This window comes from Scleropages formosus, chromosome 17 (assembly GCF_900964775.1).
Source record: "Scleropages formosus chromosome 17, fSclFor1.1, whole genome shotgun sequence".
Lineage (NCBI taxonomy): Eukaryota > Metazoa > Chordata > Actinopteri > Osteoglossiformes > Osteoglossidae > Scleropages > Scleropages formosus.
The window spans coordinates 21,470,376-21,497,347 of record NC_041822.1 but is presented as its reverse complement, the minus strand read 5'-3'; the positions used below and the strand labels follow the sequence as shown (position 1 = coordinate 21,497,347).

At 43.1% G+C, this 26,972-nt stretch overlaps 2 protein-coding genes across 2 annotated transcripts; both read right to left on the bottom strand.

Moving 5' to 3' along the window:
* Positions 1 to 463: 463 nt before the first annotated feature.
* Positions 464 to 2,104, bottom strand: zbtb34 (zinc finger and BTB domain containing 34). Its single transcript, XM_018758336.2, has one exon. It carries the CDS (start codon positions 2,097 to 2,099, stop codon positions 549 to 551), a length of 1,551 nt encoding a protein of 516 aa, XP_018613852.1. The 5' UTR covers positions 2,100 to 2,104; the 3' UTR covers positions 464 to 548.
* Positions 2,105 to 15,411: 13,307 nt separating this feature from the next.
* LOC108938048 (zinc finger and BTB domain-containing protein 43-like) lies at positions 15,412 to 20,195 on the bottom strand. Its single transcript, XM_018758327.2, has 2 exons — positions 20,074 to 20,195; positions 15,412 to 18,896 (listed from the first exon to the last, which is right to left on the bottom strand). Exon 2 carries the CDS (start codon positions 18,882 to 18,884, stop codon positions 17,484 to 17,486), a length of 1,401 nt encoding a protein of 466 aa, XP_018613843.1. The 5' UTR covers positions 18,885 to 18,896; positions 20,074 to 20,195; the 3' UTR covers positions 15,412 to 17,483.
* Between the last annotated feature and the right edge of the window lie 6,777 nt (positions 20,196 to 26,972).

The window sequence follows — 26,972 nt, the reverse complement described above, 5'->3', positions numbered from 1 at the left end:
CTATGTATCATGAGGTAATAAATGGATGTGTGACAAAGCTTTGTACTGGCAGAGAAAAAATAAAAATAAAACATTCCTTGTGAGAAAGCGGCGGTTTCTTCTACAACCAGGTGTGCAAAAAGAGGTCAGGTAAAGGTGTGATATGACAAGGATTAGTTATCTGAGCTTTCACATTATTATCTTATTGCATCATGCCTATATTACTCTGTAAATATGTTTAAAACACAGAAAGATAAGAATGGGAAACACCAAACCAAAAGGGAGGCCTTGATTATTTGACCCACCTTAACATTAAAAATACTAAATTCCATCTTCCCTTTGAAAGAATCCATTGAAAGCACCTTTTTTTTTTTTCCTTCTTTGTCCAACATCAAACTGTCTTTGATGTATTCATTTAATCAATTGACAAAACGTAGAAAACCCTGACACAGGATGTGGGTGACATCCGATAAGGGGGGGGGGGAGACAGATTCCAACTGAATTCCAAGGATTTTCTCCAAAAGCAATGGTGACGAAAAAAAAAAAAAAGAAGGAAATGGAGCCAAGACCTAAAAATCGCCGCGAGATGCCCGAGGCTCTTCTGGGCTGCCGCGGGCACTCTCCTCACCATCATCGTGGCCGGATGTCTCTGCACTGTACTGTGCGCCAAAGGCTCCCCTGCCGTCAGAAACTGGGGTATCCTCTGGGTCCCTCTGCCCTGCGGTGTGCTCTGCCCGGTCAGGGGAGTCCGCATGGTTGCTGCCATCTGCAACACCCACATGCTTCTTGCGCAGATGCTGGTTGAGGGTGCCCTGGAAGGGGAAGCACTTGCCGCAGATCTGGCAGTGGAAGGGCTTGTTGTCTGTGTGTCCGCGGATGTGGTACTCCAGCTGGTCCTTGCGCGTGTACTTCTTGCCACAAAACTTGCACACGAAAGGTGTGATGCCCATGTGCAGCCGCATGTGACGGTCCAGGCTGCCCTTCTGATTGAAGGACTTGCCGCAGTAGATGCAGATGAGCCTCTCGCTGTACGGGTACCATTGGCCACGTAGACTGCGTTCCCGAACGTCGTTCTCAAAGCTTCCGGTACCTGGCGACGCTTCGCCGTCTTCCTTGCTGGGTTTCAGGCGGCTCAAAACCTCTGGCGTCACTGCTGCGGGCCGCTTGGACCGAGCCCGGCCTCCGCGAAAGGAGCTGAGGATTGAGCGCGATGGGCTGGAGCTGCTTAAACTGACAAAAGCCGTGTTAGAGAGCGGGGGGTAGGCGTAGCCTGCTGGCTGCAGCACGGGTCCGAAGGAGCCCACACTGACTGCCAGCACCTGCTCCCCATCCACCAGCTCTGTATGGTAGCCGTCGTCCCCCGCTGAGGAGCTGTCTGAGCAACTGGGCCTCTCTGCCTTCTCCAGTTTCACGTGTACATCAGTCACCTGTCCGTCCCGGCCAATGAGCTCCACCTGCTCCAACTCCGCATCGGCTGCCGCCTCCTGCTCCGGAGCACCATCGCTGCTGCTGCCACGGTCTGACTGACCCTCCTCGTGTACTCGCAGCCGCGGTGGACCTCGACAGCCCTGGTCTGGTTTGGCCTCAGAGCTGCCCGGAGGAATCAGCACCTGCCGTGAGTAGTAGGGGGGTGAGATCTGCATGGGGTTGATGAACACATCTCCTTCCTTCACACCATTGCGGCTGGCTTGAGGGCTGCCCTTCTCCGGGCTGCCACCGGGGGGCAGACTGATCTTGGAGTGGATACCCTCAAGGATCTGGGTGCACTTGTCGATGATGGCCTGCATCTGGAGGAAGCTGGCGGCAGTGAGGAAGCTGACCACGTCTTTGAGCGGAAGCGCCATGCGGCCCGTATAGCAGAAGGCCAGAAGGCGCTCAAACACCTCAGGACTTTTGATGACGGAGAGCGAGAGGCCACTCATGGTGCTGAGTGCAGAGTGATCGCGGAAGTAAGGTGAGCTGGCAGCCAGCACAGCCTTGTGGGCACGGAATGGCTGACCCTGGATGTGCACCACGATGTCGCACAGCTTGCCCTGCAAACGCAGTTCATTCAGCTGGCTCAGCACTGTATTGCTGAACTCTGGCACATCAAACTCGATGAGGCTGCTGCCGTCATCCATGTCTCAGCAGCGTCTTTTTGTTTCTTAAATTGTCTGTTGGGAAGAATGGAGAGGAAATGAGCATTAGCAAAATGGAACAGGTCTGCGAGACAGAAAAAAAACAAACTCCAGTAGTCCAAGACCTGAGAATATTCTTAAGACACCAAACACATGCATCAAACAGACACATCTGCATAATCTCATTAATTACAGTGTTTAATCGTTGCCATGGTTCACTGAAGGGGAGGACGAAAAAAAAAATCCTGCAACAAGTTCTTTCCCAGGGTTATTTACCCGTACAGTGTTTGGTGGAGAGGATTGTGGACAGCGAGATGTCAACATTTCAATAAAAATAAAATCACTGTACAGTTAACGTGCATAGTTTTCTTGTAAGGAAACTGTTATACATTCACAATGGTGCAGTGTAGAATACAATAATGAGTGATAAATTTAATCCAAAAATTTCCAACTCACAAACTCAAGTGTGAAGCCACCATTTCTCATTTACATTAGCCTTTGGGGGAACTCCTGGAATCATCAACAAAACATATTTGGAGGATTTTTTTTTTTTCCTGTACAACCAGACCTGGATCACACCACAAGATAAATTTGTATAAATGGACTTCACTGCAATTACCATAATAAGTTGTGACTAGTTTCCAATTTGAATTCAGAACACTACTACAATTATATAGAGAAGCAGGCGGCGTCATAGTCAATACCACAGATCCTAGATATTATTACCCATAGCTGTACATAAAAGGGTCCATCATTTTATACATATCTTAACACTAAATCGCTTTGGAGAAAAACATAAAAAAAATGAGTGAATAATATAATCCCTAGGACAAGGGGTTTCCTGCTACCTGACTATCATAACTAAACAAGGTGTGAAAAGTACAGACGTGAACAGAACTGCCAAACCACCAGGCAGCTCCTCTATATTTAGCTTTGGTGGAACCAGAGGACAGAAACAATGACGTGTCCAGAAGCGCAGACACCAGCCCAAGCAGACAACCGAAGTTTTGCAAATGATCCTTTTACATAAACTGACAGTTCAGCGAAACAAGCGACTGCAAAACAATTTCTAACTGCAGTTACTCGAAATACCACAGAAAGAACTAAAATCTTATTTCAGTTGCATAACCTGATTGTATCACTACAGGATGACTGGTTCTCAAGAAAGGTGAGATGAATACGACAACACACACAAACATGTGAAATACACCTCCAGCTGTGCTATGCGAGCTGTGCTCTCCACGCTACCACTTACCAAGAGACAATCAGTACTGAACCTGAATGCAGCTGACATGGTAACCTGTGTGCCTGGACAAAACAAGGAAAGCAGACTCTGCAAGGCATGGAGGCAACTCCCTCGTACGTTTCATTTCATGTTTCTGGGGCGCAAAGTGTGTCAAAGTTTAATGATCATTCAGTAGACCTGCACATTGGTGCAGTGGCTTTGCAATGCTAGCCACAGTATAACTCAGATGTGTTCATTTGAACGCGACAACAATGAACGTTTACAGTGTGCAGGGGGAAGGGTTGCTGGGAATACAGAGACTAGTCACTCAATGAGATTACTTATGAACTAGCTCAAGCAGGCTTTTCTTAAAGGCATCATTGTGACAAGCTCGCCGTGGGCAATGTGTGTGCCGAATCTGTCAAAGCAAACAAAACAAAATAATGCCACGAAGCGTAACAGCAGGTTTCCAATAGGAATTCAGGCAAGCTGACAAAATCCAGCCTGTTTTGGCTTTGCCGCTCTCCTTCCCAATTCAGTTCCTACCATACTAAGCCTGTTACCCCCCACCCACACACGCACACACACCCCATTCCCCTGCTCCGTCTCCATGCCTCCACGCCTCTCCCTGGCGATTCAGCACGATCTTCTGCATGCTGGCTCCCCGTCAGCAGTTTTGGAACGTAAACACTTTCTCCAGTTGCCAGAGCTTGCCAAGGCACCTGTCTCCAACCCAAATGCCTGTCGTGGCATGGCAGAGAGAGCAGGGAGAGGCTGGCAAACGAGCACAAAGGGAACTGAAAAATTAATTAATTAAACTGGGGGGAAGCACAAGAATAACGCTTGTTCCATACTTGTTAATAAATGGGAGACACCGCTACAGTCTGCATTTAAGGAATGTCAATTGACTTTGGCGGGATCATTGTGAACGCCAATGATCTCTAGATCCCGCAAGCTGCTAGACTCTGCATGCTTGACGGTTCGACACAACCGATGTTGGGGATGGGGGGGTTGCCCTGGACAGCATCCAGCACTCCCATTTCTTCTGTGCAAGCAGGTTTATGCGGTTGCTCAGCGCAGAAGGGCGAAAGCTTCAGCCAATCGGAGATTTACGGGAACCGTACCGCCATCTCAGGCGATCGTCTGTTTCACTTTTGGAATGAGGGGCCCGTGCTTTGGCAGGAGAACCGGTTTTACAGCGAAACGCCCACGCTTTTGCCAGACTTGGAGCCAACGTCGGGAATGGTTCTGTCAATATTGAATATTTAATCTGTTAAAAAAAAAAAAAAAAAGGCACTGAGCAGCGCTGTCTCTAAAGGGTTGCCGAGCTGAACCCCCTGAACTTCTCAGAAAGGCCTCTGCATTAGACTGTCCGATTACACCCCCTCATATTTGGGTAACTGCCAACAAGAAGCACACCCCAGCCCCCACCTTCCAAGAAAAATTAGTAAGTGGGAAAGGGGTTCCTTTTCTGCTTATTTAACGAAACAGTGACTGGTATTCGGGTAATTCGGTTTCACGAATCAAGGGTAACACTTTCCATTTTCAGCTCTTTGTCCGTTGCAGTGGTTCAGACCCTAGCCCATGAGTGTAGTATGCAAGGTAATGGGATGTCAATCCATTGCAGGGCAACCTCTCTCACACACACACACACACACACACACACACACACACACACACACACACACAATAAGAGGAACTTAAGAGTTACAAACTAAAGAATTCCCAAAGACACACTGAGCCATGTTCGAACCCACCTCCAAACCCACAGCCAATCAGCTGAGAGACACCAGTGCCACTAGCTGTACCTCCTTGCACCATTTTGTTCCAATTATGCCTTAAATGTACCATCTTGTTTCTTTTTAGCGCAAGTGCCCGGCCTGTCGACTTTGTCTCTGGACTCCAGCTGACTACTTCAGAAGAAGTAAAAGTAATATGGGTCAGCCTTCTCATGCACTCTCTCTTTCACTTAACATACCATAAACCTTACTATGAAGTGAAAAATTCAGAGCCTGCTTATCAGACACAATAATAAATGCAATAATAAAAAAGTAAAGTCAATGTTACCAAAAAAGTAGTTGAAAAATGGCAGTTTCAACATAAGCAACGTTTTGCCTATTTTGCAGAAACTGCAAAGCCAGCTCGGCCAAATTTGCTAAACAAGCATAGAGCGGCAGGAGGACTGCGATAACCTACATAGCACGGGTTTTACTCTTCCCTCTGCCACAGTGGGAATGTGGCTGCGACGTGAAGAAATTACTTCTTTGAAATATTCTTGCGGCTGAATCGAGGGTCGGATTATCTTGGGCTGGTGTGTGCGCACCCCTCCCGCACCCACCCGTGTGAGAAGCGTCATGGCACGGCCACACAGAGCCTCTGAGCCAGAACCGTTCAAACCCCCTGAGTCTGCAGTCAGTATGTGCTATGGGGCCGCTTTGCTGCTTAGACCTAAAATCTAAGGAGATGAAATTTTAACAGGATTTTCTGCCATGAGACTAAGAGCATGAGAGGCGCAGGACACGCCTATGTGGGCACACAAGCAGTTGTACTTCAATCTCGCTGGATTACATCCTCAGATGAGCCTCAGCAAACGCACAACTGATTTAAAAACCCCAAACCTGCCGCAAAGGATACTGAAAGCACTGCAGTTGCTACAAGACTAAATAGCCAAAAATAAAACCAATCACAACCCCCAGCACAGACAGATCCTCAAAGACATGTTCTGGAAACTCATTTTCAGCAGATGCAAAACTGTGGTCCTTATAAGTGATCATTTTCACTGTCTTAAATTGAGCATAAAAGCACATACTAAGAAACAGAAAACCTTCGGTGAGGGGGGAGAGGACTCAGCACAAATGAGAAAGACGGCGACGCTATGACATGAGTGCTGTCATATCCATGAAGGAAAGGCATGCCTCCGATATCTGGGGGAGCGATGGGTACATGTTAAAAACAACCCTGGCACAGACAGCCCTTTCCCTGAGCTGAGCTTGGCAAGAGCATCGGGAGATATGTGCTAAACCCACCGAGCTCAACCGCTGCGCACACTGAACACGCTACGGCAGGATGCCGGATAGAGCCATGTAGATAGCGCATACCCATGAGCATCTGATTATACAGAGCAATGAAAATGATACTTGGAGGTGACAGTCACGTTGTGGATATTCAAGTCCTACTGTACTGCTACTGGTATCCTACTGGGACAGCAGGTAGCACAGCGCTAAGAGCTGCTGTCTTGCAGGCAGGAGACTCAGGTTCGCATACCACCTACAGCTTGTATGAATGAATGAATGAATGCAAGGACCTTTGTGACTTACAATGAAAACTCTGTAGTATTTTGATATTACCCTTCTATCCAAGCAGAGACTTATAATGCTAGATACACCACAGTACAATATCTATAGTCAATGACTCATCCGTACACCATAACACAAACACACACGCACAATGGGAAATTTAGTGTTACCAATTCACTCAAAACATCTCTGGACTATAGGAGGAAACCTATGCAAATATGGGGAGAATGTGCAAACTCCAAAGACACTGAGTAGGGATGAAACCCATGTCCTCTCGCAGCTTCCTTGAGGTGTGAGGACAGCATTACTCGGAGCACCACCACACTATATACAGTATCATACATGCACACACAGTGACAAAATAAGTATAGGTACAGCTGGTAGCATAGTGATTAGCGCTGCAGTTAAGTCACAAGTTCGAATCCCATCTTCAGCTGTAGTACCCTTGGGCAAGGTACTTAAATTAGTGACACAGACAAAATTATAGTGTGTGAGTGTGTTTTACTGATGTATGGATGAGTGACCCATTGTAAGTAGTGTATCTAGCAGTGTTAAGTCACCTTGGTGAATAAGGTGGGGGCTGATAACACTAGAGTTCATTGGAAGTTGCTTTGGAGAAAAGTGTCTTAAATAATAAATGCAAATTGCTCCAGTAAAATTACCAAACTGCATAAAATGGTAAATAATTGTAACTTAGTGTTAAGTCACTTTTGAGAAAACAATCAGCTAAATTAATAAATTTAATGTAAATGTAATGTACGTTAGTAAGCAAATAAGCAGGCATTTATTTGCAAGTAGTGCCCTTGAGCAATTTACTTTCCCATGATTAGATCATGAAGAGGTAAATAATTTTAACTTTTGGCAGGACATGATGATAGTCGGTAAAACCAGTACCCCAACTCCTGAGCTGCTTGGCAGGGTTCAAGTCCAGTTCAGGGTATGTAGAGTTTGCACGTTTCTCCCCGTGTTTTCATAACACATTTATGGAATGTCACTGGGGTGGGATTTAACGTACTTCCCAGCCGCACTCTGCCTGTTCCTCCAGAAAGTGGCAAATCAGTGCTTGATCTCCAGGATGTTTAGAGTGCTATAGAACCTTCCCAAAGATCATTTCCTCACCAAAGCGGCACCCCTCAGCCCTGCCTGGGGAGATGTGTAGTCACAACAGCAGGCAGGTTTTCACAGGTGCAAAGCAATAAAGTGACGATGCACGTTTCCTTGAATGGACTCCACCCGCTCCGAGGATGCTAATGGGGAAAAGAGCACTTCTCTGCCTGGGCAGAGACTGCTAGCCTCCCAATGGTGGCTAAATTGGTGGGAAAATTGAAGCTACAAATAGGCTACAGTTTTGTTTTAATAATCAAATTCTGCATGTCTTTTGTGGCAAGACACTAGTTGCACATTCATTTGATATGCTGCAGAAAAATTGTTTCAGTAATATTCCTAATTAGTGGAGTAATGTTTTCAGTTGGTGAGAACACAGCCTTATTTTCAAGCCCCATGTTCCAAATCTGGTGAAAATTTGTCCCAGGTCTGTGCAAATGTCCTCCAACAGTTTAAGAAATGTTGTTCAAGTGAACCGATGACACCATTTTTTCCCCCTTGTGACTGTTGTAAAGTAAGCAGGTGACAAACTGGTCATAGAGCTGTCAGCCTGCAGAAAAGGACCCAGGTTCAAATGCTGTTCCTGATGCAATACCCATGAACAAGGTACTCACCATGAACAGATCCAGTAAAAGTTCCAAAAAAAAACTAAGTCACTTGACATTAAGCCTCCATGGTAAAAAAAAAAAAAAAAAAAAAAAAAAAAAAAAAAGGTCAACTAATTGAATATATGTGAATTGAAAACAAGGGGAAAAAAAAAAACAGTAGAAGCAAATTTCTCCTATTCATTTCTTAACAAGCCAACTTAATGATCATGTTTTGTATTGTGAAGCAGTTAAACCAGCCTTCTTTTATTTACCTGAAGTCAGGGCTGTTGAGATAATGCAAGTTCACCTGCTAGTCTCATCATTTTGCCCTTTCCCATTTTTATCTTCAAGTGAATGAATGAATAAATGATTTCATGAATACCCTTTTTTAATGACTTCATCCAAACAGCACCAATGGCAAATAAAAGCAAACAATTATAATAAAGTCCAATAACTGTACTGTTTTGGAGACTCTCACTGTAGCCATTCTACCACCCTTAAAGTAGCAGTACTTTTATTTCTTTATCTTTTTTCCAAAGCAAATTGCAATGTTACAGCTGACTTTTAAACTACATTCAATTATTTACCCATTTAGGGTTAAATTTTAAGCTACTTACAATTATTTACCCATTTGTACAAGTTTACTCTTACAGTATAACATCAAGGCAAGTAACTTGATCAAGGGCAGTACAGAAAAAGCTTAGATATGAACCAGGGTGGTTTGAATGAGAGAAAGCAGCTAACTGTTACACTGCCTGCTGGCAATAAGGCAAACAATGCAAAAATGTGCACAGCCACCCTCACTCAGAATGGACTGATCACAAGAACGAACCCCGAGCACAGAGTCCTTCTGGAATCCAGCTTTCTATCTGTGTGTAATCAGAGAAACATTTGCACCCAATAACCCTGTATTGTCGAGAGACATTGCCATGTACTTTGTACTGTAATGTCTGCTTCATGCTGCCAATAATTAAAACCCATCAACCCTTATCATACCTTACAGAAGTTAAGAAAGAACACCAGGCAAATGTTGGCGTTACTAACCTAAAGTTAAATAGATGGTATGACTACGGCACAGGCAAACATATACTTTACCATCAGTGGTTAAAAATTATTATGAGGGCCATGCAATATTGACACAAAATGTGTGACCATGCAAGTCTTGGAGAAGATTGTGCTTTTAGAAGGGGGCTGCACCTTGCGCCCACACCGTGGAAAAGCATGGCTGGGAGAGGACATTTAAGCAATTGAATGCAGTTGTCAGCATGTGTCAGGCAGGAGATCCTCTGAAAGGTCACGGAAATCAGTAACGCGGTATTAGAAACTGCTCTTGAATTTCAGCCCAGGAAAAAAGCAGGAAAAGGCTCATCTTCAAAGAGAGGAAAACCACTGTGCAAATACATACGTTGTAAGACATAAATATTGGGCAGCATGGTACTGCAGGCTGTTGTGCTGGTCCGTAACAGCTTCTAGGCTATGAGCTTCGACCTGGCTCACTTGTTCTGAATTTTATTTATTTTTTTTAACATTCTCTTCTCCCTAATGCTGCGGTTCCCTCCCACTCCTCACCAAAGTCATGAGTTTCAGGTGAACTGGTGACTAAATTGCTTATAGTGTGTTTATGTATGAGTGACTGCTCCGCAACAGACTAATGTCCCATGTAGGATGTTCCATGTGTCAAGTGCTATATGTCTGGAATAGGTTCCAGACCACCACAGCCCTGCTTTGGGACAAGTAATTATTGATAATGGATGGACAGACTAAAATATTAGGCAACGTTATATGAATGATCAATTCCCTAAAGGACTTGGAACCAATTATGGTTTCTAATTGAAAAGTGACTACGGTACAGAAATATGATTCAAAGGCATCAGCTCAGATGGAGCTCAAGTACAACTGGAGCGGAGCACACCATGACTCCCTGGTAGCACTCTGCATCAATGAAAATGGGCAAACCATCTACAGAGCACATTGTAGCACAGCCACTCAGCAAGACAAGTCTGCACTGGGACAATGAGGGTTGACAGCAACCTTTAGAACAGGTGACAAACATGCAACAAATTTTCAATAGAGAACAGTTATGGCAGTTCCAAATGATTTAAGGTGCATTTTCTTAGCATAACCTGGGCTCATTTATTCCACTTGGATGCAGTAGTAATGAAGTGCAGTGAGTTGCAGTCCTCTGGGAACATCTGCAACCTATGATGCATTTCTTCTCTGCTGGGAAGAAGGATGCCATCCAGGAAACCAGCTGCTCCAGTCCTCAAACATGTCAATCTCTGATTTATGAAGCACATGCACAAAACTACCAATTTTTCATTGCCTTCTAAAACCATCACTATTTGATCTTACAAAGAATACAGTGGTGCAGTTTTTAATTATTAAATCAAAGGAATTCCTTAGACAAGATTCCTGCAGAACCTCATTGATTTCATGCCACACTGAACCTGCGTGGTGCTGGCAGCTACGAGTGTGGCAACTGCCCACGGATTTTTTTTTTACTGGCACAGCTATTTATTAATCCAAAACCTGCACAACACAACATTCTCACAGAAGCATGATACCAGGATGGTTTCTGAGCTTCTGCAAACCTATGACAATCTCACATGCTGCCAAGCATGTAAAGCAATGAGCACTGTGAGGAATCGCATCACACTGTCAAAACCATCTCAAAATTTTCTGCACAAAGTTAAATACAGAAAAACTTGCTTTCATACAAGCAGACACTTGAATAGAAAGACTTCAGCTAAATCAAAAACGAAAATACCACCCTTTACAAGACCTGAAACCAAAACATTCTAGATACAAGTCTAGATACAAAGTTTCTTCATTGCAGTTACTTCTTATATAATACAGGGTTAAGAGGGGGTTCAGTACCTTGTTTTCTCCAAATTATCAGGTAACAAAAATGACCAAAAAACAACAAATGAAAGAAGGTTTATTCTATTCTCAGTGTTTACAGCATCAATGGAGTCACAAAACTCACATTTATTAAATATTGGTCACTGGTTCCAGACTGCCCTGCTTCCAGGACCTGTATTCCTCCATAACCAGAAGACAGGAAGGAAAAATCGTGACAGACCCCTCTCACCCAGGCCACAGCCTTTTTGAACTTCTCCCATCCAGCAGGCACTACAGATCACTATACGCCAAAACAACAAGATATAAAAACTGTTTCTTTCCCCATGCTGTTATGTCCATGAACAGCTGACTGTAGTTAGTGTTTAAATTCTTCCCTGCAATACTTTTTCCTCTCTTACTTATTCCCTCCTTCATTATTTATTCAATCCCTCATTATTTATGCCCCCCATATGTATTCAGTCTTTTTTTTGGTCTATTCCACATTATGAGCCATTGGGAACTGAAGCAAAATTCCTTGTATGCATGAGATACTTGGCCAAATTAATCGGATTCTGATATTGAGAGCATTTGAAGCAAAAAAATTTTAATCTATATCGCCTGAACCGTAAAACACAGTCCCAGATGAATTAAGAGACATGACATTCACGTACAATCTGAGTGGCCGAGTGTAAAACACTGACCAGTATCACACAAAGTTGCTTAAAGCTATGTCTAAACATCTGTAATCATAAGATGTTATGTAGATTAAGTTGTTTTGGACAAAAGCATATATATTAATGTTTTTAACATTATATAGATTTATTTACCCATTTACACAGCTGGGGAATTTTACTGGAGCAATATAGGGTAAGTACCTTGTTCAAAGGTACAACAGAAGGTAAGATTAAAGCTGGTAACCACTGGATTTGATAGCTGCAGCTCTAACCACCATGATATCAGCTGCCTGTACAATCTTAATCTGCTTCACGCTGATTTGCCCATTTATAGAACAGGGTATTCTCTCTGTATCTATGTAGTGTATGCACATTGACCAAAGCAGTAGTAGGATTCAGACCAGGCAACCTTTCATCAACAAGACAGCAGCCTGAATCAAGACACTACTATATACTCCTTGCTGATACTGCAATTATACCAGATTCCTTGTTCCTGATATTTCACTATTTTTTTTGTTCTAAAATAAATGCACAAGGAACATCTCCAACACTGTACAGAGTTAAGGCAAGGAAGTGCACACTATACTTTTAAGCGGGACAGATCTGATGTGTGCAATAAGTCCATTGCTTTAGGAAGGCCCAGAAGGAAATTTTAATTCCTGCACTCACTTCCTTACTCTGGACCAAAGTAAAGAGAACTACATAAATTTGGGGTATCTGGGGCAGCTGGCAGCGTATTGGTTAGAGATGCTGCATTTGGACCCAAAGGCCACAGGTTTGAATCCCAGCTGTAGTACCGTTGGGCAAGATACTCATCCTAAATTGCCGCAGTAAAATTACCCAGCTGTATAAATGGGTAAATAACTGCAAGTACCTTAACACTGCAAGTCACGTTGGAGAAAAGCATCAGCTAAATGAATAAATAATGTAAATGTGCTACATCTCATCAAGCAAATGTTAAAGACATTACTGAAATGATGCGGGGGGGGGCACATCGAATGCACTTTAATTTAAGATCTTCTTGTTTATCTAATAATTACTGTTTACATCCATCGTTGCCAGTTTTCCCCAGTTTTCAAGCAGCAGGATCCCTCCTGGGCATCGAAAACACAACCTCCACCTGGTCAGTCCGACCTCTTAGACCGGAAACCCGCTCCTCTTTACTGCTGCATGCAGAACTCCACTGCACGTGAAGTGCCCGCGCGCGCGCGCTAAATATCCGCGCGTTCCCATGGCAACTTCCAGGCGCTCGACCCCCTACGATAGCGCGCGTCATGCGCTCTGCGCGCTCCCGGCGCTTTCGCTGCAGTGAAACGAAACAGTGGGGGGGGGAAATAAATTAATTAAAAATAAAAACGGAGGGAAGGAGAGGGAGGCTGGAAGGGCAAAACTCCATTAAGGACGCGAAAGAAAAGTTCTGAGAAGAGTTTATGGGACGGTGCGCATATCATGTGGACATATTTGCGGGACTGCGGAGGGCTGACAGAAGTGTCCAAAAACGCGGGACTGAAGGGACGAGGGTCTCACCGTGAGGACAGAGCAGCCCGCGCGCTCCCCACTCCCCGAGCTCCACTCAGGCTGAGGCAGATGCATGGTATTTATTAACTCTTACATTTGCTGAATAATAGATAAATAAAAACTCTGGTTTGGCGAGGCAGAACCCCGCCGGAACCGGTTCCATCGGTAGACCGCAAAACAGAAACTAACTCAGTAACTGTCGCGTTCACACACCGCGCGCCTGACTCCGAGTCCGAGAGCCGAGCAGCCGGTGCGGTGGCCGGGACTCGCGCCGCCCGGGACCCGCCGCTCCATGATCATCACCGCGGAAAAGTTACAAGTTACATGGGTGCTCCGGCTCCCCAACAAATTGGCACACCTCCTCCTCAGCCGCGACACACAGAGGTGCAGTAAGAGCTGCCCGTCTTCGTGCCGGTGCGGCCGGTCGGAGAGGCGCTAACTGACAGGACCGAGCTGCGGGGCTCGCCCTGGGACAGCCGCCAACTCAGTAGCCACCTAGCTGTATCTGCCTCGATCCATTTCTTATTATTGGTTCTCTTCCCACACGAAACCGAGTTCAACGCTTGCTTAACATGACAGGACTCTTTAAAAGGCCAAAAGACAAACTTACATTTTGCCAGTCAAACGTCACCCATTTCCCCCTCAGCAGCTCACTTCGCTCCGGGCCTCCGCCTCCTCCTCCTACTCCAGCTATGTATCCGCGGCCGATGTTTTCCCAGCTACCCTTAACCGGAAATAAAAAACTAAACTTCCGTCTCCAAAAAAAGTATGCAGAATATCCGCGACCAATGAGTTCTCCTCGGTATCGTAAACCGGAAGTAAAACTCCAATGTCCTATTTAAAAACAAGAGTTATTTACAGTGTTAACTTTCGCTACGTGTGAAAAATGTCACCGGATGGCATTTTTAAACATGCTATCAGTTTTGGTTTTTCCAGTTTAAAAAAAAAAATCTGGTATTTCCAGCCTCATCAGATCTGATATTGCGTATATAGGGGGCAGCAGAGAGCAAATACCATTCTTAAGATTGTGGACTGCAGGTTTAGGTCCAAGAATGATCTTCAGCGGTGTAGTCTCAAGGCACCTAACCTGGAATGCTTTAGTTATCTATCTGTATAGAAGAATACAGCATAAATGTCCTTAGTGTAAAATGGACAAACTAAGCCACTGCAGCAAGAACAGAAAAGTACTCTCAGTTCAAAGTAGGACAAAAGTGTGACATCACCCTGGCCTCTGTAAGCAAACAAACATACGGCAGTGTAACCCTACTCATCATGGAGATTTGAGGCTTCATTCTGAACACCAAAACCTGTTATACACAGTGCCCCACACAAATATCCTGAAATAAATACAGGACTTTAATATTTACATAAATATATATAATATTTATTGTTGCAAACAAGTAAAGATAGTGTACTTTCAGCACATTAAAGACAGCCTCCAGTTGGTTATGGAATTTTAATATTTAAATATGGTCATTTACAATAAACACTTTACATGAATTGACAACGTGGTAGTTCTTAAAAAAAATCCAAATACAACAAGACTTGGAAAAACAATTACCTGATGTGGAGGAATTAAGTACAGTGTGTATGAGAGATGAGGCTGCTAAAGGCAAAATGTACTTATTAAATACCACATTTTATAAATGCATCATTCAGTATTAGTACAAAAGGGAGTATTACTAAACTAATAATAAAATCAAAATATTTACATGTCTGGAAACAACTGTCCCATCCCAGAACTAGAATCTCTTCCAAGGTGCATCCAAGACCTTTTGGCTAAGGTGAAAAATGCCAATCAAACCCAGATAAAACAGGTTACATTTATTGCTCAACACAGATTTGTACAAAAGATCCATGATATTCTTCTATAAGAAGAAATTCCTAATCGCAGTAGTAATTTATAAGTAAGCCAACTTTTTTTAATCTATAGATCTCAAAACAAATAAAAATAAAGTACAATTTTAATCCATACACAAAGTATTTATCACTGAGAAACAGTTATACATCTATTATAATGTATAATATTGCAATACATTAGTAAAATATTTAAATACAAGTATAGTCTTATGAAGCAATGGAAACACATATTGTCACCATATTTAACTGTTAAAAAAATGTTACCTGCAGCTACCTGTCAAGTAGACATCCTGTTCCCACTATTCAACTGCAATTCTTTTTGGAAACCGCAGTACAGAACAGCGTTCAGGAACTATGACCAGGAAATTGTGCATGAAACTCCTGGATGAGGCACTACTGTTGTACCTTTGAAAAAATAAATACTTGAACCTGAATTGCCCATGTATTATACACACCTGGCTGGCTAAAGGGGCAGAGCGTGAACCTGTACGATATACTGTAAATTACCCTGGTTAGGTGGAACAAATACTACTAATAACCATAATCAAATCAATAAGAGTGCAACATGTTAAAATATGAAAATACAATGTTACCTTAAGCTGGAGAAAATGTACAATAAAGTTATGGAGAACATTACAGTTGAAAAGTACCAAAATAAAGATTTTAATCCAATTATCTAAAAGCTACACATACTACAAACAATGACGAAAAAGATGACTTTAGCACCTTTTATAGAAATATTCCCACAGAGAATTTCCAACGAAGGCAACTGCTGCAGCTGCTGGAACAAAGTGAAAAACCCACAGAGTATTGTTACAGTGCCTCCAAGTTGTCAAATTAGTTAAAGAATGTCAGTGGAAGGACTCAAGAGCCTGTAAAGCGTAATATGTCAGTTCCAGACAGACAAGGCCATTAAATTTGTTTCCTTCCTTTCACATTAAAAGGCTTTACTTAAAATCGGCAATTTCTTCTTTCCCTGAAGCCGTCACTCTCAGCCGTACGAACCCACACACATTCTTGAGCTTTTTCCAACGAAACCTACGGCTTTGTTTTATGGTAAACCACTCATTTTGAATTAAATCATCTAACATCAAATTCATTATTTTATCCTTTGAGGATCCTTGCAGACTTTAAATGTTACTCAATTCAGAGAATTTATAAAATTAAAATTAGCCTTTTTAGAGGAAATACAGAAAAATCTAGTGATTAAAAAACCTGGACAAACCCCATGGTGTTACATGAAGTGACCCACATGATAATGGTCCACTGTCAGTATGTTTTACACTTAGAATAAATAAAAATATTACTTTGAAATCTCTTGATACTAATATACACTATACTTTTTACACACACAGCATTATAAAAAGGAATGTATTACATTGTCCCACATCTATTAGAAGAAATACTTTGCTTACATACAAAAAAATTTACTAGAACACTTTGTAATCAATCTCTGAAGTATAGATAACAAGCCTTTGTGCAGCACACTGTAGCCATGATATCTAAAATAAATACAGTGCTGAATATGGTGTAATGACAGAAAATACCTATGCAGTGGAACTATAAATGTGACAAAGACATAATACCCATATGAGGAAAGGCTGTTGAATAACCGGACAAAAATATATTTGTATAAACACTGATTGAAACTCAAATCTATCACACCTCCCTCAACCAGTCATATTCTACATTCTTATTAATCTGCTTAACCTTCTCATATACTGCCATCAAAATTGCTTAACCTGACATAATCAACTGAAATTCCTGCAAATGCTGTGCAAGTATTAAAACTGTACCTCTACATGAATGCTTAAAGCAAAAAAAAAAAAGTTTAAATAATACAAATGACCAGCTGTATAGCTTTTCTTTAGAACTGAGAATCTTAAGCAGCAAAGCAAATGCTGCACTGGCCCCAAAAACAAATTAAACCAAAATGTTCTAAAAGTGTTGATATATTTACTGCTACAACAAACAGTACTTTGTTAATATAAAAACAACTCCAAGCAGCCAACTTGAATGTTATTACAGTACATAAAGTCTTTATGTTGCAAATTCCTTATCTAGATGCTTTTGCGTTCAGGCAAAAAGGGGAAAAAAAATCTGCTCATGTTTAATATAGTGTAAGTTACAGGTGTTCTTGCTGTTTCCTTGTATTGAACAGCACCACAAACCAAAGGCCCAGAACATATGTCTAGCAAAGTTTGCCCTCTGCCATATTTGCAAGCCTTGCTGTTGGATGTGGCAAACCCCACAGCAATGCAGCTAGAATTTTGCTTCCTGGCTCAGCAGATCTGAGCTGACTGCTCCATAGCAGCCCGCTTAGCCTGGTGGGCCTTGGTGCAGGAGGACACGTGCCGATGGAAGCTATCCCTCCACATAAACCTCTTCCTGCAGATGCTGCACTCATAGGGCTTGATGCCTGTGTGGATCTTCATGTGGCCCACAAGATGGTGCTTCATCTTGAATTTTTTTCCACAGATTGTGCAGCCGTAAGGCCGTAGGCCAAGGTGCATGCCCATGTGCCGGTCTCGCTGGCTCTTGTGGGTGAAGCTCTTTCCACATTGACAGGGATACAGCTTGTAGATTACTGCTGCAAAGCCTGAATGTGAGGTTTCCTCCTGGACTCCCACTGCAGTGTCTGCAGTATCCTCTCCTCGAGCTGCTTCCGAGTCCTCCTTGGACAGGATGGGATCACTCTCTGGCCTGTTGCTGGAGAACTCCTCCATGGATGCACCATAGAAGTCCACTGGCTCATCACAGGACTGCCCACCTTCCTGGCCCTCATCCAGTTCCAGCTTCTCCTCTGTGTTTGTGCAGGCAGCCAGCTGGAATTCCTCCTCAGAAAGGCTAACCTGCTCTGGAACCCTCTCTTCAAGTTCCTTGACCATGGTGTCTGCCGACCCACCACAGTCTCTGCCACTGTCATCCTTCTCTAGCTTCTCTGCCTTCACTTGAATCCACCTCTTGTGGTACATGATGCTGGGTGGGATATAAATAGGACGGGAGAACTGGCAATCCACCATCTCACCACCCCTGTCCTCCCCATCCTGGCTGGTCCCCTCAGTGCTTGTGTGGTCCGGCTCCCAGGGTGGAGAGGCACAGAGTGACGTTTCCTGCTCTTGGGGTGAAAAGCTACCCTCTGGAACCTGTTCCACTTCACCCTCTTTACAGTCTGAACCCCTAGAAAACTGTCTGTATCCTGATGCAGAATCAAAGTCGAGGGCATCACTCAAGCTATGGTAGCTGCTGTTGCCTGGGGATGTGTGGTCACTGCTGAGACCAGACCTCTGGCAGAACACGGATGAGCTTTCCCCCAACAGCTCTGTGCACTTATCCACCACATGCCACATCTGTAGGAAGCTGGCTGCTGTCAAGAACCCCACAATTTCTCCCACTGGCAAAACGAGTGTGCCCGTATAGCAGGACTGAAGCAGGCTCTCGAAAATGCTTGGCTGCATGATGTCTGGCAGCACCACCTGCATGCTGTTTTTTAGCAACACCTGATCACAGAAATAGGGGGAGCTGGCCGCCAGCACGGCCTTGTGTGCCCGGAAACGGCGGCCCTGGATCACCACGGTGATGTCACAGAGCTGTCCGACCTGCCTCTGCTCATTCAGTTTCTGTAGAATGGAACAGGAGAAGTCTGGAAACTCCACTCGAAATGAGTTGGCCTCAGATTCCATAGTGATGCTTATCTGTTTTTTTTTTTTTTTAATAAATAAATAAAAAAAAAAAAAGACAAACAAAATACATGTTACAATAAATACAACTGTTTAAATTCAAACTGAAGTAAATAGTCAAGATAATAGTAAACAATGAAATTCTTGATTTCTTCAGATCATAACACCCAAAAGAACCAAGCGGACTAATTATAGAACCATAATTAATATGTAAAGTTTACAGCAGGTATCATTGTATTTAGAGCTGTTGCCTTGTAATTTGAAGGATCCCATTGTGGCTGTCATACCCTTGATAAAGGCAACATAAGATACTGCAAGAGCAGCCTGCTCTTTAACATTCACATTTATTCATTTAGCAGAGGCTTTCTGTATAGTGACTTAGAATGGTAAGATACCAAAAGTTATTTCTGTATTAAATACAGCTGGGTAATTTTTACTGCAGCAATTCAGGGCAAGTACCTTACTCAGAACTATGGCAGTGGGTGGGATTCAAACCTGTGACCCGGGGTAAAAAGCCTCAGCAGCTTTTCCCACCATCATGTTGCATAAACTGATAAAGAAGTAAACGCCTGACAGTAATGTTTATTAGCCAACGTCTTAGTCACCTTGGAAAAAGGAGGAACCGACCAAGACTACAAATAAATTTGTTTTAAAACTGCTCCCAAGTACTAGTGTTTACTGATCAACAGAGTAGCTCTCATGCAAAAAAAAAAATCATTATCCCATTACTTTCATGATAACTCCGCTACGTCAACTGGAACTTACAATCAATGCTAACTTTAACTACTAGCCTAGGTGTTCCAGTTAATAAACAAAAAGAGTGTGTTTAGCTGTATGTAATGTAACACGTGAGAGAGACTCGTTAAATTTTAAGCTTAAGTTAACCGTTCTAAAACTGAGAAACCCCCCCTGTGCCTGCTTATCACCAACTGCTCATGATCAGATCATACAGTAAGAGAAACGAGGCTTGCATGTTTAAACTAGCAATACTAGTCTACACTTTCCGATACTTAAATCCATACTGGCAGATGCCGGGAGCTACACAGCAGCAGTTGAGCAAGTAGCGCTGATCCTTCCCTCGGCACCGCATGCATATTCCCCCTGGGTTGCCTCCTCCTCTCCAGGCCGTTATTCTCCCTTACATAACTATTCTCACATTAACAATACTCCAGACAGTGCTGTATGCAGATACCTGTAGATTTCATTCGGTAAGCGCTGAACCAGTCGCTTTCTCCCGCATGTTTAACCATGTTTTTTTCAAGCGCTGCAATTGAAAGCTACTAAAACACTCGCTAGTTCGCCGACCTCTTCCGCTTTCCGGTAGCCGCTTGACGGAAACAGTGACGTCTTACGTTTCACTAAAAGACGTAATACGTAACGCATCGAGCGTTCTCATTGGTCAGCCGTTAAAGCCCACAGATGCAGTGCCCAGTCCAGTTGCCGCTGCCGGAAGTGATGACGTCGACAAATATTACCGCCACACGTGTTACATGACGCGACGAATAAACGAACACACACACACACACACACACACACACACACACACACACACACACACACACACACATTTTCAGAACCGCTTGTCCCATACGGGGTCGCGGGGGAACCGGAGCCTACCCGGCAACACAGGGCGTAAGGCCGGAGGGGGAGAGGACACGCCCAGGACGGGACGCCAGTCCGTCACAAGGCACCCCAAGCGGGACTTGAACCCCAGACCCACCGGAGAGCAGGACTGTGGTCCAACCCCCTGCGCCACTGCGCCCTCCTATAAACGAACACATTGGTAATAATTAAATGTAAATTATAAGCGGGAATTTTGAAACATAAAGGCGAATTTCAGTCGAAATACAGAACACCTGTGACTCCAAAGGGGTTTTCATATTTCTTTAATGCAATACCTACTTACCTACCTATTCTATTGAAAGCCACCAAGATTGGTCCAATCTTGTTCATTTTGGCAAATGTGTATCTCACCCACTTTTCTTAAAACAAGAAAGAAATCAAAGCTTTATCGAAAGAGATATTGTTGCATTACCGTACGGGTCCTCACACTGGAATGGTTTTGTTGACAACAATCCCGGGAAAAGGGTATGAACTTTACCCTTGAACTACACACACACACATATATATTATGAAACCACTTGTCCAAAGCTGGGAGCCGGAGCCTAACCCAGCAACACAGGGCACAACGCTGGAGGAGGAGGGGACACACCCAGGATGGGACATCAGCCCGTCGCAGGGCACCCCAAGCGGGACTCGAACCCCAGACCCACCAGAGAGCAGGCAGAGGCCAAACCCACTGTGTCACCACACCCCCTCCCCTTGAACTACCTTTTGACAAATAAAGTGGTTTCTTATAGATAGAGAGATAGATAGATAGATACTTTGTCATTGTATACAATACAATGAAATTTTGTGTGTGAACCCTCAGAAAACAGCAGCAGAAAGAACACAAAAAAATAAACTAGTATCTCTATGATTACTTCACAGATAATACCCAGTTAAGATTTTTATCCAGAAAGAAAAAAGACTGCTCTTCATCTGTTTTGCCACTGTAGCCACACAGAAATTTTGGCCAGATCTTCTTACCTCAGTGATCATACATTTGCTCCCTTGTTTCTTTTGCTTTTAAACATATATTTTGGGATTGTATGACTATGAGAGAGAAAAAAGGCTATACAACCAACCTTACTTTTACTACACAAATGTTATGTTCATAAGTGTAAATGTAACTAATACGAATCATTTCCCCTCTATTTGTAAGAATTACAACATTAAAAGATACTATCCTAACTTCTAAAAATCCACAACTTGCTAAAAACATACTTCTGTCTCACCTCATATGTGGTGAATAAGTATATATATATATTTTATTTTTGTCTCTTTTCTCTTTGCTGTAATGTCACTAGCAGTGTCACAGTGCTTCTATTTCTAGCTCTTTTTTTATTATTAAAAATACTGAAATGAGACAAATATTATATATGTAAAAATTACACTGCATTTCAAATTTTTTTCAAATATATTGCTATTTTTTTCTCCTGTGTGGATTGATCATTCCGTGATTAATGTATTTGTACTAGGTATTATTACAAACCTCTCAATTACAGATACGCTGCAAAAAATGAAATCAGGTACAATACATTTTTTTTTTCGAATAAGAAATGTAAAAATGAAAAGGAAAAGACAGCTGTACATTTCCTGCTGTTGTCCAGTGCCTATATTGAGGTGGTTTTACTTGTGATGTCTGTTAACCACCTTATTTCTACTTTCACAGATTGAGGTCTTAGCAAATTTCCGAAAAAAAAAAAAAATTCTAATTTTACTAGTATAATAATAAGAAACAACAGATTGTATTATATGTATGTACAAGCTCATTTTAAAGGCATCTTTATATGTAATCTGTGCTTGTTGGGTGTGATCCTCAGTAATGTGTTGCTGTGTGTTTTATGAGTTGAACTGCAAGGGGGCACTACAGACTAGTGTACCAGCAACATGCCCCCGTCTCTAACTGCCACTCCACTTCATGACAGCTGTTTCCCCTGCATTGCATATTCCTCTTTGCTCTTTTATTAATTCTTGTGGACACTGTCAGGTATAGTGCCAAAAACAGGGAATCTGGGGGTAGGCAGTGGTCCCTTTTCCTTCAAACGTGACGTTTGCACAGCCACTTACATCCCCTCCGCTGATAAATATAAAATATATACTCTATAACTCTTGACTGTAAGTCTCATGGTTCATGAACGTTTTTATTACAGTATATGTATTCATTTGCTAATGTCCTGTCATCTCTGAACATATTAAAATGGCAATATATGCCCCAGAGAGGTCAACTCAGACAATTATGGAACTATATTAAGTGCCACGTCTATGTAAAATTAATACAATTTTACTGTAAATGAAAACAAACAAGATAAACTTCTCTAGAATGATACAGGATGAGAGAGAAAAACAGGCTCTGTTTCGTTGCTTTTACTCTTGCAAAAGTAATATTAAAAATATCACTCTTTCGTTACGGCTCTAGCAAATTAGAGGTAGAGCAATTTGGCCAAATGAGGTCTAAAGCTGATAGAACAATCATCTTCATTTCACCTGAGCAAAACTTCATTCAATGTGTGAGGTTTCGGTGTACAGCCATCACCTTTTTTATGTTACATAAACAGATATTCTTTCATGTTTTACGTTCTATTAATTGTGTACAACTATGTCATCAAGGCAACTTAAATTGTGACAATTAGCACCTAATAGTGATTTGCCAATTAATACAACTTTACTGTATTACTGTACTTTATTTACTGAGTTCAGGGCAAGTACCCAGACCAGGGGTACAACAGCAGGAGGCAGGATTTGAACCTTAGACCCTGAACTTGTAAAGTGACGACTTAAACCAGTACAACACCTGAGCTGTTGAGTTGTGGTCAAAGGACTTAGTTGTGTTTACAGTCATATTATCCTACTGTATAAATCATAACATCTTAAGTGTTTTTCTGTGGAAAAAGGTGAGTTGAATGGATGTAATAAAGATGATGCTGAAGAAAAATATCAATTAAATGGATAAAGAATAATAACAGTCTTAAATAGAAGCGTCAGTTAAATGGATATATAATAACGATGATTTTGAAGAAAAGTTTCGGATAAATGGAAAAATAAAGCAATGATCCACCTGGATGTTTCCCTGTTGACTTACAGAATTCTTTTCCCTCCGAGCTTCATACTTTGACCGAGGCCCAAAAGACGCCGGAAGTTTCCGAAAGCCTTTACCGGCACAGCCAGACACTGCAGTCAAGGCAGGCATGCTGTCATATTTCTGATTAGTGCTGACACAAAGGGCACAAGCTGATTCTTATGACAGTTCCAGTTTCATGTGATTAGAAGGAGAGGAGAGCAGAGCAACAGATTGTCTATGCAAATGAGCCTAATTGTAGGGCTGTGCCTCTATTAGATTGCGGCTCCCTTCTACAGCTCCGCGCCTACGGAGGAGGCCCGTCCCTCAGAAAAGCAGACAAAATACATTTGTAGTGACACGACTTGTAATAATGCACGTTGGCTAATTTGATTCCCCCTCAAATTCATATGCATAATCAGTTGCAATGAATTAGGGTGGCGTACGATCGGAGAGCTACACGGCGGCGGAAGTAATCGCATTAGCGGTGAAGAGTTGCTTTCATAGGAGAGAAAAATAAGCAATAACATTTTGAGCTTTTAAGCGTCTCATATTTCAGATCTATCCCCCTTCTCAATAACAATGGTAATGAGTTTTGTTTATTAATTTCTACCATTTCCGCTTTATAAGATCCCCTCCATCACTTTGAGGCCTATACCGAAGTGAGAGCTGTTCGCTTGTTCCGTTTCCATGTAAACAGGCTGCTTGAGGTGCAGCAATCCACAATGTACCGTAATGTAACAATACTGTATATCGTGCACTTCACATGGACAAATTTTGGATGAGTTTATAGCTGGATGTGTATGAGAGAGCTATTCATGGGTAAATATAGAGCAAGGAAGGCACTTTTCATCGGGCCAGGCTCTGTCCAGCAGGGTAGAATATATGGTGTTTGGATACAGACCGCTGTTTGTGGAGTGACGATTTTAAGATCCTGTCTACGTTCGGGCCGGGTTTCCTTTGAAAGCGTTTATTTGCTGAAGGTAAACATGTTCATAAAAAAACGGATATGGCGAAAGCGAACTGGACTGAGCGCGGTACCGCGGTGAGCGATGTATTTACTGCCCAGGTTTCAGTCACTGGTTTTGGCCTTGGGAAAATAATAAGTGGTGCTTCAGAAAGTGTGTTACTTATTAATGTCACACATATTTATTCATTTAGCTGATGTTTTTCTCTTAAGCAGCTTACAATTATTGACCCATTTGAGCAGCTAGGCAACTTTAGGGTAAGTATCTTGGTCAGGAGTACTACAGCTGGAGGTGGGATTCACACCAGATACCTACAGCCATTCTAACCACCACACTACCAGCAGTTCTTCTATAGCTGCTGCTGCTCTGAAGGTTGCTGGTTCATTTCTCACCTATTGCTGTAGTACCTTGTAAAAATGACCCATGTGTATCAATGGGTAAACTGATTGAGGTACTTTAACATTATATACATTTACGTTTACATTAATTCATTTAGCAGACGCTTTTCTCCAAAGCGACGTACATCTCAGAGAAAATACAATTTGTGCGTTACATTAGGAGAAAGAGACATAGTCTTAAATAAGCCTAGTTTGTTTCTTTCCACTTTATGCACCGATGTTCATCGCTCGAGTAGGTTCACAAAACTCAGAATAAACAATTCCTGATTGCCTTCCTGCATTTTTTTTTTTAAGGTACACAAACATTTACATACAATACAGGAGTAGCTGTGTAAAGGCTTATCTGGGGACGACCATGAAGTTATGGTGGATTTACACCATACATGAGCTGGAGAGATCTTGGGCGAAGTGGGTCCAGAAAAGATGAGTTTTCAGACCCTTCTTGAACGTGGACAGAGTCTCAGCAGTTCTGAGTGAGAAGGGGAGCTCATTCCACCACAACGGAGCCAGAACCGAGAACCTCCGTGCTTTACTTTTCGTGCGCGGGACACCCAAGCGAGCAGAACTAGATGAGCAAAGCGGTCTGGCTGGGGTGTAGTGGTTGATCAAGTCTTGTAGATAGCTGGGAGCAGTTCTACTGATGCATTTGAAAACAATAACCAGGGTCTTGAACTTGATCCGGGCAGCTATAGGAAGCCAGTGCAGAGAAACGAGTAGAGGAGATAGATGGGAACGCTTTGGCAAATCAAACACAACTTGTGCAGCAGAGTTCTGTATCAGCTGCAGAGGTTTGATGGCAGTAGCAGGAAGGCCACACGGGAGAGAGTTGCAGTATCCTGACGGGATATCACCATGGCCTGGGCAAGTAGTTGGGCAGAGTCAGCTATGAGGTAAATTATATGTACTTACAATGTTAGGTTTGTACACTAAGCTACTTACAGTGGTTGATGCATTTATACAGCTGGGCAATTTGTACTTGAGCAGTTCAGGGTAAGTACCTTCCTTAAGGACAATACTGCAGGATTCAAACTCTGGACCTTTCAGTGAAAGACAGTGGCTCTAAGCACTATGCCCCCTGCTGACCTAACGCAAGTATGTGAATCGCAGTGCTGATCTTTAATTCAAAGGTACTTTTCCAGGTATCTGACACAGTGAGTGACCTCTTTCCAGCTGTGTTTTGCATCTAAATCTTCAAGCAATTTCCTCTCAAATTTACATTTATTCCCTTATCCTGGCTCACTGGGCTACTTACACCAATCTACCCATTTATACAGCAGGGCAAATTTTACTGTATCAGTTCTGGGTAAGTACCTTGATCAAGGGTACTATAGCAGGAGGTAGGATTTGAATAGTGTCAGACCGCTGGTGGGTCCAATGTGATACCGTGGTACACATTTTGCTCGGTGCTGCCAAACTATAAGGAGAAGCTGGTCTCCCCCCCCCCAATGACTGTCACTCCCTGATGGATTGTGGGCTCTGAATGTTATCTGCCACGTGTTTTCCTCCAGCGCTCGGGTGCGAGTGACAGTTTGGCAGCTCCGATGAATATCTGACCTGATCCAGGTGCAGGTGGGCGAGCAGCAGGAGGACCAGAACCGCTTTGTCACCGCACGTGATCCTGACGGCGCGCCGTGTCGAACAAGCGGGCCGCGCCGTCCGCGGCGGTAAGTCTCTATTAAAAGCGACACGCCGCCGGGTACCAAGCCAAGGCGGCGCGATTAGAAACGGCTCCGCTGACCTCGGGGGGGATGATCGAGATATTGATAAAATTTCAAACAGCTTCCTAATCAAAGGCTTGCCTGTTGAAGTCTTAATCTTCAGTGAAGCAGGTCTTTGTTGCGGACTGCACCCTTCACTTGACCAAGAATTCCATCCAGGTAAGCTGAAGGCGGTGTTTGTCATGTGTGGGGGATCGGGGGGGCTCTCAGGTGGTGGTGCTTAGCAAAGGGGGGAGGCCCTTGAGCTCAGAGGTGCCTCACTGTTGCTTTTATTCCAAGTGACTTGGCAATTTCTTCCCTCCACGCCCCCTCCCTGGGTGATCTCGCCCCTTCGAGGTCTTGCTCTC

What these genes read in the sequence shown, in the direction of transcription:
- zbtb34 (XM_018758336.2), bottom strand. Translation starts at nt 2,099, where the DNA reads ATGGATGACGGCAGCAGCCTCATCGAGTTTGATGTGCCAGAGTTCAGC.
- LOC108938048 (XM_018758327.2), bottom strand. Translation starts at nt 18,884, where the DNA reads ATGGAATCTGAGGCCAACTCATTTCGAGTGGAGTTTCCAGACTTCTCC.